This window comes from Engraulis encrasicolus, chromosome 24 (assembly GCF_034702125.1).
Source record: "Engraulis encrasicolus isolate BLACKSEA-1 chromosome 24, IST_EnEncr_1.0, whole genome shotgun sequence".
Taxonomy (NCBI): domain Eukaryota; kingdom Metazoa; phylum Chordata; class Actinopteri; order Clupeiformes; family Engraulidae; genus Engraulis; species Engraulis encrasicolus.
Window position 1 is genome coordinate 26,839,743 of NC_085880.1, and position 12,048 is coordinate 26,851,790.

Genomic DNA, 12,048 nt, shown 5'->3' on the forward strand with positions numbered 1-12,048 from the left:
TCGTTTTCAACATGATCCACATTTAGTTTCATGTCTTTATTTGTCTGGACACACTGTTCTTTGGGGTTAACTGAGTGTGTGGGTGACTGGCAGCTCATTAAACTGTCCGACTCTTATTTCAAACTTAAAGTCTCCCTCTTCATGTGAAACAACTTGTCCTCCAGGTCTCCTGAGGATGTGGCATACATGAATGTGTCCCAATCATCATCTTCATCTTTGACCGGTTCAGTCTTCATCTGCGGCCCTGTGGTGCCATGGCCAGTTGCTGGAGACGGGTCAAGCGGGACATCCTCAAACTCTTCCTTTATTCTGTCTGGTGCGGAAGGTTGTTGAGTTGTTAAAGGCCAACTTCCGATAAAACTCAGTTTTACTCACTCCTTTCGAAGATCGGACGGTCACCCCAAGTTAAACTCACTTGCAAGGCTCTCATAGCGGTGCGTCAACTCTCCTGGCTGTGTTTCCCGGTGTTTCCCAATTTACATCAATAATGCAGAGAAACGAGCGAATCACGAAAGCCTTTCTGTGTTTCGTCACGTCGAAAGAAGGCGTTGCCCACAAAGGTTTATATCGACCCATTTATCTAAAAACATGTCGAGTAATTTTTTTCTGCTTGTTTTCAAAACAAGCAACGTCTGGTGGTCCGAAACATAGCTTAGCTTAGCTATCAGCTGGTTGCTACTCTCAGGTACACACACAGCACAAAGCCTCATACATAAAGCCTGCTCACTCCGGTTGCTCCGTGCCTACAGCTCGCCTAGGGGTCGCTGTCGAAAGAGCACAGCCCTGAATGGAGCCTGCACGCCTCCGTTGGCGCCCCTATAGTGCAGTACCATCCGGGGAAGTGGCGACTCTGTTTCCCATTACATTCTCTCCCAAGGCTGGAGGACTGAGCCAATCAGAGACGCGTTTCTTTGAGAGCAGGAGGAGTGAGCCAATCAGAGACGCATTTCCACGAGAAACACGGAACACTCTCTCGTTTCTCCACAAGCCACCTTGCCAGCTTGCAAAAACGTCTTGAAACAAAGCAACCAGAACGTTTTTTAAAACAGGACCAACGCGTAACACATTCAATAACAATTGGGAACACGGCAATGTTAATTAAATTACGTTGAGAGGCGATCTTTAAGCCTGGTGCAGCCATATTTATTTTGGGTCCCCTGTTGAAGACAAACATGGTAATGATGGAAGAAAAGCAAATGCTATTACATCTGCAATGACTCAAAAACAGCACATGTTTTATTATTGATATTGCATTAGCCTAATGATCTGCAGCTGAGTCATTTCAAGATTTGACCATTATTGACCACTCTTCATGTAGGCCTATTCAGTTAGGTGCGTGCTACATGTTATTTTCAAGAATGGCACTGAAAGTGATTTTAACTGATACAAAAGAACCATTTCTACCTTGAAGAAGACAAAAGATCCTCCCCTGAAGCCATCAAGAGGGAGATGAATGGTCTCCAGTAATAAAGAGATACAACCGTTTCTACTTTCATTAATAATTTCCAAATACATTCGCCATTGTGAAAGCAGTGGACGAGTGAAACTAGTGTTATTAATTATTAGTTATATTAATTTACAGGCTACCCACCGCCACCATTGTGTTGTGAGCGCGTCTTTAAGTCTTTGCTGCCCGTGGCACATTTGTCTTTTGCTCTTCGCAGAAGCGAACAGTCGAGCAGTGCCAACAACTGTCTTGTTAGCGCGATTGCTGTTTCCATGTTTGCATTTTCTGTCAGTCTTTTCTCACGTCGAAACTAGGCCTACCATTACTTACAAAAGCAAAAACCAGGCAGTAAGGACATTTATTTCCACGTTAATGTTTCATCAGAACTCACCAGAAATGTTGGACTACGTTTCCTTCAGATAACAGTTAGTAAAGACCATAAGTTCTCTGCGCTGCGCTGATTTTTTTCTGAGGATATGTCTCCTGTAGGATCCTTCAGAACGGTGACAGCTAGTGCACCGCTTCCGTAAACAACATGCGTCATATGTAGGCCTAGTTAGGAGCTTCTGGCCCGCCCAGCGGGCGGAGTAAACCTCTCCATGAAATAAGATTTTGGAACTTCGGATGTCTGATTACAGTGCACCCACAAATTACTCACAGGTGAAAACGAACCTTCAAATGGAAATTGTTTTCTTATTAAACTCAGTTCCCCATCCCATTCATGAAAGATATCAGATTCATTCAGCAAGTCTCTCAGGTTTATTTAAATGTATTATATGGTGTGACGTCATCGGTCGAATGCTCCATTCATTTCAACGGGGCTCCCCAACGTTCGCACGTCTGTTATTTTTCGATAACGGACGGGTTGGTCTATAACAGACCGCTGTCAATGGCAACAAGACTTTTCACTGCTAAAGCGACTTTTCAACAAGACTCTAATCAGCTGCTGTGATAGACAACAGTTGTCCTGGCTACCTAGCTGTTGCCTAGCTGTGTTCCACAACGGCACTGTTTTGTTTTGCGCAGCAACAATCTTAACATTAAATAGGTCTAACGAAATGTCCCCGCCATGTGTGAATCATTTAAGTATATCCATATAATAAGCGGGTTAACTTTCGGCGAGTAGGTCGAAAGTTCTTCAGAGAGAACAAGACCCCTCCGCTCCGCGTCGGGGTCTAAAGATTCTCTCTGTCGTGCTGCTATTCCACGGTAGCGACCTTCTCGCCGAACGTTAACACGTAATTCCGTTACATGAAACTAGCAATGATGTTTAAATTAGGTAATTGGTAGGCCATAGGTCATGTAGGCCTACATCTAATAATAGGCCTACATATGGAATCATCAGTCCCATATAAGCATTTACTTTCTTGAAAGTGTTGACCTACTGTATGAACATCAAATTAAATGTAGAAAACTCACAGCTGTATTATGTTAGGCAGTAATGATCATTTACAATAGTGACATGGAGGGTCACAAAATTAAAAAAAGGACATCACTACACATCGTATAAAATCAACCTAATCACCAAGCCATAACTTCCTCCAATATAGGCTACCTACCTGCCTATGGTCTTGCACGTTTCTTATTACAGGTAGTGACATGCTTTACTAAAGGTCTTTCAGATTTGAAGACCTTTCCGCAGCCAGGACAAGGGGGCAGAGTTTTCCGTTCATGTTTTCGTGAAATATGCTTCTGTAGAGTCTCACGACGCAGGAAGGTCATGTCACATTTTGGACAGGGATGTGGCCTCTCCCCTGTGTGGTTCCTCATGTGTCTGACAAGATCATTGCCATGTCCAAAGCTCTTATCACAGTGTTCACAAGCATAAGGTTTGGTCCCTGCATGAATGAACTGATGCTCTCGGCGGTGTCCTGCAGTGGCAAAGCCTTTGCCACATTCATCACATTTGAATGGCCTCTCTCCTGTGTGAAAGCGCATGTGCACAGCTAGACCATCAGCCCGTGAGAAGGTCTTCTGACACACCGAGCAAATGTATGGGTTCTTACCCGTGTGGATGTACATGTGAACAGTGAAGTTATCTTTTCGGCTAAAGAGGAGTCCACAATATTCACATTCAAATGCTTTCTGTGCCTTTGATTTACCCCCTGTTCTGGATGACGGTTCTTGCGCAAAGACCATACATTCTTCATCTAGGCTGGGATCCTGATCAGAATCCTCTTTGATGTGACCCACATTTGGTTTCACGCCATGACTGTTTGTCTGAACAAACTGATTCATGGCAGTCACAGTAGGAGACTGGTAACTCTTAAAGCTGTCCGACTCATTTTTCAAAGCCTCACACTTGACGTTTATCAATTTGTCCTCAATCTTTACCGAGGATGTGGATTTGTCCTCCATCTTCACTGAAGATGCAGAGTGCTGCGTAAGCCAACCTTCTTCCTTTTCACTTTTGACCAGTTCTGTCTTTATCTTCAGCTCTGTGATACCCTGGCCTGTTGCTGGGGATACAAGGATTTCCTGAAACTCTGCCTTTATTGTGGCTGGTGTGTGAGACTGTTTAGAATCACCCATGTTAATAGCCTACTGTCTTCCTTTGACATACGTCGCCTGTTAGAGATAAACAAAAAAATAATTACAAAAATAGCCTATATATTATTTTGAACGTTGAAAACAAAAGTCAACAGCATCACACAACACAGCACAACCCCCCCCCCCCCCCCCCCCACACACACACACACACACACACACCCCTAGTCACCCACATATCACACTGTTCACTGCCAGAAAGTCACAACACCAAACCCAAATCACTATCAAAACCAAAATAATAAAAAAGAATAGAGGGCCACCTAAGTTACATGAAACAAAAAGCAAAGAGCACAACACAGGCAGTTAACTTCTGACTTACGCCATCTGGCTGCGTGCTAGTGACATGACGGTTACACATGGCATTGTTATTTTCATCCGCTTTTCACTCTAAACCAGTGTCAAAATTAAGTACCTTAATGTCTACAGAGCACAATAGGCTTCCAGTGTAAACCCTAGTGGACCACAAGAAAATACACTGGTATTAACAGTCTTTTTTCGCGTTACCATTGGGCATAAACCCCTGCGTTATTATCCTATTATCCGAGTTTCGCCACTTCGCGCATTCTTTCATCGTTAATATTTTGTCTTGAATGTGGCTTTATGCAAACAAGCTTTTTTGGATGCAAACAGCTTGGATTCCGAAGCAATGGGTTTCGTCATTAACCTGAGACAGAATGGGCTCGCGCGCGGCGGTGCCAAATGCGTCGCATATTTGCCCAAACACGACAATTTCGCCATTTCGCCATTAACAGACAGGTAAACATCACTTTGATCGGCAGCTTGTATTTCTGAAGCGCAGCTTTTAAACCATATTTTGCATTGACGTTAAAGATGGGCCAACCTAAAGTTTCGAGTGGCGATGGTAAACAAACATGGGCTTTGGGTCACGAACCAATGGGTCAAGTTCCAATGCAACATGACACAGGCTTACAGTACAAAAGCCGATAATTATTCAATGTGAAAGGGTGAAGACAGATGAGTGACTTAGCATTTCCCTATAGCCTGTAACGTTTCCAAACCATCAGAGCTTACCGGAAATATTGATTGGCTGATGTTGTCAGGGACTTGGAACTTTGCCGTTACACTCCAGTCTGGCGAGATGTGCTTGATAGTAGCGCCAGAGAAGTTGGTGTAAACAGGCCTAATTAATCGCATAGAACTAACCCCACCCCTAGCACTAGCCATCAGAACTGGCTCCCATTTGCATGTAAATAGGCCATCGGGGAATAGATAGTCTATAACCACACAAAACCACTATAGGCCTACAGCTGATGTCTGTGAAGCCACTTTCAACCAGGTGTTTGCTTCTATTTGTGCATAGAAAATAAAGTAGATGTTGTTTGTCTTAGTGTCGTTTTGATCTATGGCTCCTGAACACAACATAGGCCTACACTTTTTTTTGATACTGTATGTTTAGTGTCTAACCACGATGAACCCCCTGAAATAGGGCCATGCTCTTTGTGTGGGATGTTTCGGGCGTACATTAAGGCCCAACATTTGTATTTTTCTACCCCTACCCCTCCAAACGGAATCTGCCTGTCCAAGTTTTCTTGTGTAGCTTAGTCACAATTAAGGCATACCTTCTGTTTTCATAGCTGATGAGCAGCCTGTTCAGAGTGTGAGTGGATGGCTTTACTGCTCGGCTGATAATTGTTCTGATTGTGTGAGTAACAAAAGGCCAAACAATATTTTTGTTGTCCTACTCAAGCAGTCCATTCCCAGTCCAAACCCCTTTTCACACTTGTCAGAGCCACTCAAAAGTCATGACCATAGAAATAGTAGGCCTACATTTTTCAGTAAGAGGTCTGCACAATTGAAATCAATTTCATTTTAAAATATTATTTCTCTTGAAAGAAAGGAATTACCTTGACCAGTGAGGTGCACAGTCTCCCCCCTTAACTCCATTGGATCACCCCTGAAATCATTTAGTTATTCAAAGAAGAAAAAAACAATGATTTCAGGAGCACAGGCGTCTTACTGGGGGAAAAAAATAAATACACTTTGTCCTTCACCTTGACCAGAGATGTGCACAATCTTCCTCCAAAAAACTTTGAGTGACCACCTGTTGTTAAAGGTTCATTGCAGGAGCACGAGAAGATAATGGCCTGGAAGATGAGGTAGCCTAGAAATCAATGCTAGATGAGATATTAAACACCAAGTGTATAGGGTAGGCTACTAACACAAAAACAGCTGCAGTCCAAAAGCCATGGTCACACTGGAAGTTTGAAATGTAGGACCTAATGTGTTTAGAAATGTACTATAGGACATATGTGTCTTTTGTCCCATATGAGCAGATGTTTGAACAATTTCATCTCGAAGCAAACTCCACAGTGTAACATTTGACTGAAGCTTTTCAAACAAATGTAGATCCTCAGCTGATGAAGGTACACAAAATTTAACTAAAGTAATTAAACTAAATTAAACACTTTTTTGCCAAAAGAGCAAGCAGGGTTGGGCGGTATGACGATATTGTTATCGTGATAGAAAAGTGTCTAGCGTGCCCTCTCTCCTCTATCGTTTTTATTGGGATAAACTTATTTTATTACAGGTAATATACAATTTAATACAGTTTAATAACATGTGTTGTTGTGCTGTCACTATGCACGTTCTAAGTTCATATAACTGGGAAAAGAAAAAGAAAAAGTAACATGCTTTTGCGACATGACAAAATAAAGTCAAAATAAAGAGAATAACTGAAAAAAATAGCCTATATAATTGTCAGTAGTCCATATCGTGATATGTATATATTTTTTCCATATTGCCCAGCACTAGGACCAACTGGTTCAATGACAGTATAACTTTAAAGTGTGATGCTATTCTATACTTTTGAGCAGCCTTGTGAAGATGTTTCACATGTAGGATGGGTGATTCAGCCATTTGTAGAACCTATGCATGTCCTGCAGGTTTTTCTTTTGTGAATGTCAGCATCTGTGGAACACCTGATTTAGATTCTGAAAAGGACGCAGAACCACTTCTTAGACATCCTGCAACTGACACAACCAGGACAAGGAGGCATATGGGTATGTTGATAGCCTCGCCTTTTTCAGAAATGTACTTGACATGATGGCATCTGTGCTGCAGAATATTTTATTTTGCTTTTATTATATGGTTGTGACGTCATCGGTTGAATGCTCCATTCATTTCAACGGGGCTCCCCAACGTTCGCACGTCTGTTATTTTTCGATAACGGACGGGTTGGTCTATAACAGACCGCTGTCAATGGCAACAAGACTTTTCACTGAGTGCGTATACATGCAGTTCAGTATCCCGAATATGATCGGGATATTAAGTATCCCGAATTTGCGTTTGCGCATATAAACACTTCAGTATCCCGAATAAGCCCTTATTCGGGATACTGAGAAATCGGGATATGCTAGGTGGAGTTTTCCGAAAGAAGCCGGGATACTGACGCATGTATACACCTTATCCCGAATACAGGGGCTTCCCATGGAACGCTGTTGCTGGTATCCAGGCTACACGCATTTGAAGAGAATTCTATAACGGCCAAGAATGTAGACTGGGATATAACGTTCTGTGCGCATATAAACACCTTATCCCGAATATGATCATAACCGGGATAAGCCTCATATTCGGGATACTGAACTGCATGTAAACGCACTCACTGCTAAAGCGACTTTTCAACAAGACTCTAATCAGCTGCTGTGATAGACAACACCTGTTGTCCTGGCTACCTAGCTGTTAGCGGTGTTCCACAACGGCACTGTTTTTGCGCAGCGACAATCCTTTGACATTAAAAACTAGAATAGCCCAGACTTCACATTAAATAGGCCTAAAGAAATGTCCCTGCCATGTGTGAATCATTTAAGTATATCCATATAATAAGCGGGTTAACTTTCGGCGAGTCGGTCGCTTTGTGGAATAGCAGCACTTCAGAGAGAACAAGACCCCTCCGCTCCGCGTCGGGGTCTAAAGATTCTCTCTGTCGTGCTGCTATTCCACGGTAGCGACCTTCTCGCCGAACGTTAACCCTTACTTAACCTCTTTGCTGTGCTAGGTCTGCTCTCACATGCAAAACCATCCCTTACTGTACCCTCCTATGATGATTCATAGTGTCTTTCTTTTTGCTTACACATTGCAACAAAATATTACTAAAATATGAATTGAATATTTGAATAAATAAGTGGACATTTTATTTATTTATTGCCTTCATGGTGGTTTAACCAGACGCGTTGTTAAAAATCTTCAAAGATTGTCTTGTGCTGGCATGGTTGAGTAGAATTACTGTAGATCGATGAAATAATGTCAGAGTAGTACCTGTAGTTACCTAATGTCACCTGCAGATGGGGCAATGGTGTTATTGTTCAGTCTGCAGCATCTGCTGTTCCATCCTATCTTCTCGCTTGAGTTTCTTGGGGCTATCTCCTCTCTTTATCCTTCTCAAGCAGGGAAGCGTGTCAGTTGTTTGGGGCCCAGAGTGAGAGGGGGCCCAGAATGGGGTCATCATTAAATTGTAAGTAATGCATTAGGGACCCTTCCAGATGACTTTTCCAGGGTCCAGTCAAAGTTGTCAGCAGCCCTGTACTCAAGCTTTGCTCTACTGATGTGCAGAACTCGACCTGTCTTTTACTTTATCTTAGTTACGTCTTGTATAGCTTGTCTCTTTCTTAAGTAGGAGAAGAGTAACCCAGAAACAATTGACAACAAAATGATATTATATGAATATGACAAGCTCCAATCTCAAGAGACAAGATTAAACAGCTGATGTGCAACACAGCTCTCCTATGGGCATGCATACACACACATGGGTCCATTCCATTATCTAATCTCCCATCCTCACCTTGTGCGTGTAGCCTCGCGCTTTGCTGAAGCACTGCCTCCGTGGAGAAAACAAAGTTTCCCCGCTGTCAGCCTAAGCACAACAACTTTTGGGGGACTTTCCCCCATTTAACATCCTGATTGCAAATGAGAAAAATACCCGTGACTCGTGCTTTTGTGAGATATTGAATAAAACTTCTATCAACAGTAGCGTCCGCCTCCCATTGCAAGGCCACACACACAAGGTGAGGACGAGAGTTTAGATAATGGGATGGACCCATGAAGAGCATTTCTTCAGTAGAGGCTGCTTTAATACTGGATGTTTTTCACACAATGAGCACAGCTTCAAGCTGAAACGTGTCTGTATGACCTGGACATTGTGCATTCAACTTTTTAGTAAAGAGAATCAGCAAGAGAATGTGGTCTCTTTTCTACTCCATATTGAACATTTGAAACTTCCATGTTAGACTTATTGTTTAGATTATTTTCTTTATTGGACTTTGTATAAATGTGTGTATAATTACAAGGTTGCATTGCATTCTAATTTTTTTAAACCTTTTCTAAAATTCTGTTGTCATTCCACTGTAGGGCTAGACTGAGGGCTGCTTCAGTTCTACAATCTCACCAGTGGAAGCCTTCAACATCAGATTCTCTAGACTTAAACCATTGAAGGTCCTCAACGCCATCCACCACCCCAGTCTGACCTCATCTGTGGACATGACTTTATATGGGACCCAGGAACACTGTAAGTACAGGCGCTAGCACTACACATCACCCCATACCTCACTCTTTTTTTTTTCTTTTTTTTTTTTACAACATTGTGTTATCATTATCAGATGGTGAGGTATATTGAAAGTGATTTGCAATGGAGGAAAACAATCTTACATCAGGTATATAAGAATATTTTTAAACAGGTTGGGCATGAAATTGTCTGGTTGTGATTGGGCAATGAATTCCTGTAAGGAAAGAGGTTACAACAAAATGAGCACAACACAACACAATGAGCATGGGTTATCCATGCCTCAGTTTGCCTGGTTACCACCAGACCTAATCACAAGTGAGATCGAAACGATTGTGTAGAACGTAAGGCAGTATGGGTGTTCCCAGGCTATGCCTCAGTAGCACCTCTAGGTCAATTCAAACACACCGCCTTCCAGTCTGCTGTTTTGTTTAAAAAGCCTCTTAAATGTGACTAATTCAACATGTCACGACCACAATTTAGCACCAGTTTGAACTTTTTTTTTACTACACCTGAGCGGCCGTTTGAATCCTCTCTTTATGCATTATATGTAGGACGTCTAAAGGTGCTTGCAATTGCCCCAACACATGGCAATAAACTCCCAAAAAAACACAAAAAGCTAGGTCAGTGTGATATTGAACGCATAGCCCTGTGTTGTTTTCCATTCGTCAGTGAATAATCGAGGCAATGTGGAGGAAGCTTTAGCCCGTTCTCAGCAGGAGCAGCAGTGCACGCTTCTCATGGACCGTGGAAGTTGAAGTTGACATTGATTCAGGCTTTCTCTTCCCTTTCTGTTGGCACAAGGCATGAATTATACATAACGGTAGTTTGGCAAGCACTGAATAAATTGGGATGCATCAGTTTGATATGGAGACTCCCAGAGCATAAATATCTTAGAAGCTCTAATGGAGGAACGCTCGGAGCCAAGACTTTGACCTAAGTCGTTTTTTTTAAGAGACTGTGATATTAGAAAGAACAATTTCTGACTAAGAGATTGTAAAGTTTTCTATTTTCAGTATTGCAAAGTGTTCCAAGTGTGTTTTCAGTGTGATATAATTGAAAGAGCTAAAGTATAGGGTAATACTGTATTTTAGCACCAACCATCACAACTATCAAACCATCTCGAAAACTTACACATACTCTATAACACTGATGTTTAGCTTGAAGAGCTTCTGGTAGGGCTATAGCAAATTTGATATCAATTGGTTGGTTCTCTCTGCTACATCATCAAAAAAAAACTCCACACAACCCTAAAGAGTTCAACCAATTCATGTCATGTATTATGTTTAACCTGAGGAAATACATGCTCTTAGATCATATCACCCAGACCCAATAAGTGAACCCAACTTAGGGAAAACCATATTGTGGCATCTTGGTCAAAGTGATAGTCACCACCTACCTGAGGTGCAGTACGATGACCATGGACTGTATAATGATGAAAAAAGTATTGGTGGTGGTTGGCCAGCAGATGGCAGGGGTGGGTTGTCTTCTCTCAATCAAGTCACAAATAGACCCGTTCAGAGTCGACGTCCTCATGAATGGGTGCGCATCGTCGACTCAAACACACCAGAGATATTGTATGGATATTTCGAGAGACTCCACTGTTCTGGGTGTTACTGCAGCTCTAGGGGGTGTGCAGACTCCATTCAGAAAGAACGGGCTGCTGCTCTCAGAGCCGTATCTCGACAGCGGCCACTAGGAGAACTGCCGGCATGGGTAAAATCGGGAGTGGTGATTCTGTATGTAATACTGGGTGACAGTGCAGACACTAAAGAGAGAAAAACTGCCGTTCTGAAGAGTGTACATTGATAAAAAAAATAGAGATTCCGAAAAGTACAGTTGTTATGCTATTTTGAGAGGGAAGAGGCTGTTCCAGAAGCTTGGAGAAGTTTGTTGTTACAAGACATTCAACTACTGACTGGACTGATGACATCGCCAGGAATACCCGTGGCCGTGGTGCCCACTGCATATCTGAGGTTTGCGCGAGCATCCGTTATCTTATTTTTGAAAAAACACCTGTCGAGTCTCTTTACAAGTGAACAGAGCATGGACGATTTTGAGGCAGCGGTGCGCACGCAGCCAAATTACGTCATACCTGTTTACAAACTCTAAAGGGGTCTATTGCCATCAATTAAACTAGCCCAGTGCAATCCATTGATATGTCTCTCAAAGAAAAAGTTTTTGAGGTGTGTGGGTTGACAAACATACACACACACAAACAAACAAAATCCTCTCCATTTGTTTGGACAGTGACGAGACTACAATTTTCTCTAACATATTTTAGGAACATTCTGAATGAACCAGGAGGCAATGTTTCTCATACCACCACCATGAGGATCTTTCATCAAAGCAGTACGTTCAAAATACAGTACCAGCCGAGTTGCAGCCATTACAAAAACAACACCTCAGCCAGATGAGGAGAGGAGATAATGAGGGAATTGCACTGCTCCCAAAAGTAAAGGGAGCACCAAAATAACACAATGCAACTCCAAGTCAATCATACTTCTGTGATACCAGTCTGTAGCCTAGGAGTCGA

At 42.4% G+C, this 12,048-nt stretch overlaps 1 protein-coding gene across 2 annotated transcripts; it reads right to left on the reverse strand.

Moving 5' to 3' along the window:
- Positions 1-2,684: 2,684 nt before the first annotated feature.
- Positions 2,685-5,132, reverse strand: LOC134440995 (gastrula zinc finger protein XlCGF17.1-like). 2 transcript variants are annotated; one of them, XM_063191179.1, is made up of 2 exons: positions 5,030-5,132; positions 2,685-4,015 (listed from the first exon to the last, which is right to left on the reverse strand). In XM_063191179.1, the coding sequence occupies exon 2, from the start codon at positions 3,977-3,979 to the stop codon at positions 3,011-3,013; it is 969 nt and encodes a 322-aa protein (XP_063047249.1). In that variant the 5' UTR covers positions 3,980-4,015; positions 5,030-5,132; the 3' UTR covers positions 2,685-3,010. The 2 variants fall into 2 exon arrangements, with proteins under 2 accessions (XP_063047249.1, XP_063047247.1); XM_063191177.1 differs by lacking the exon at positions 5,030-5,132 and adding an exon at positions 4,502-4,593.
- Positions 5,133-12,048: the final 6,916 nt, after the last annotated feature.

Excerpts from the sequence above, each read along its gene's own strand:
- LOC134440995 (XM_063191179.1), bottom strand. The coding sequence starts at position 3,979 with ATGGGTGATTCTAAACAGTCTCACACACCAGCCACAATAAAGGCAGAG.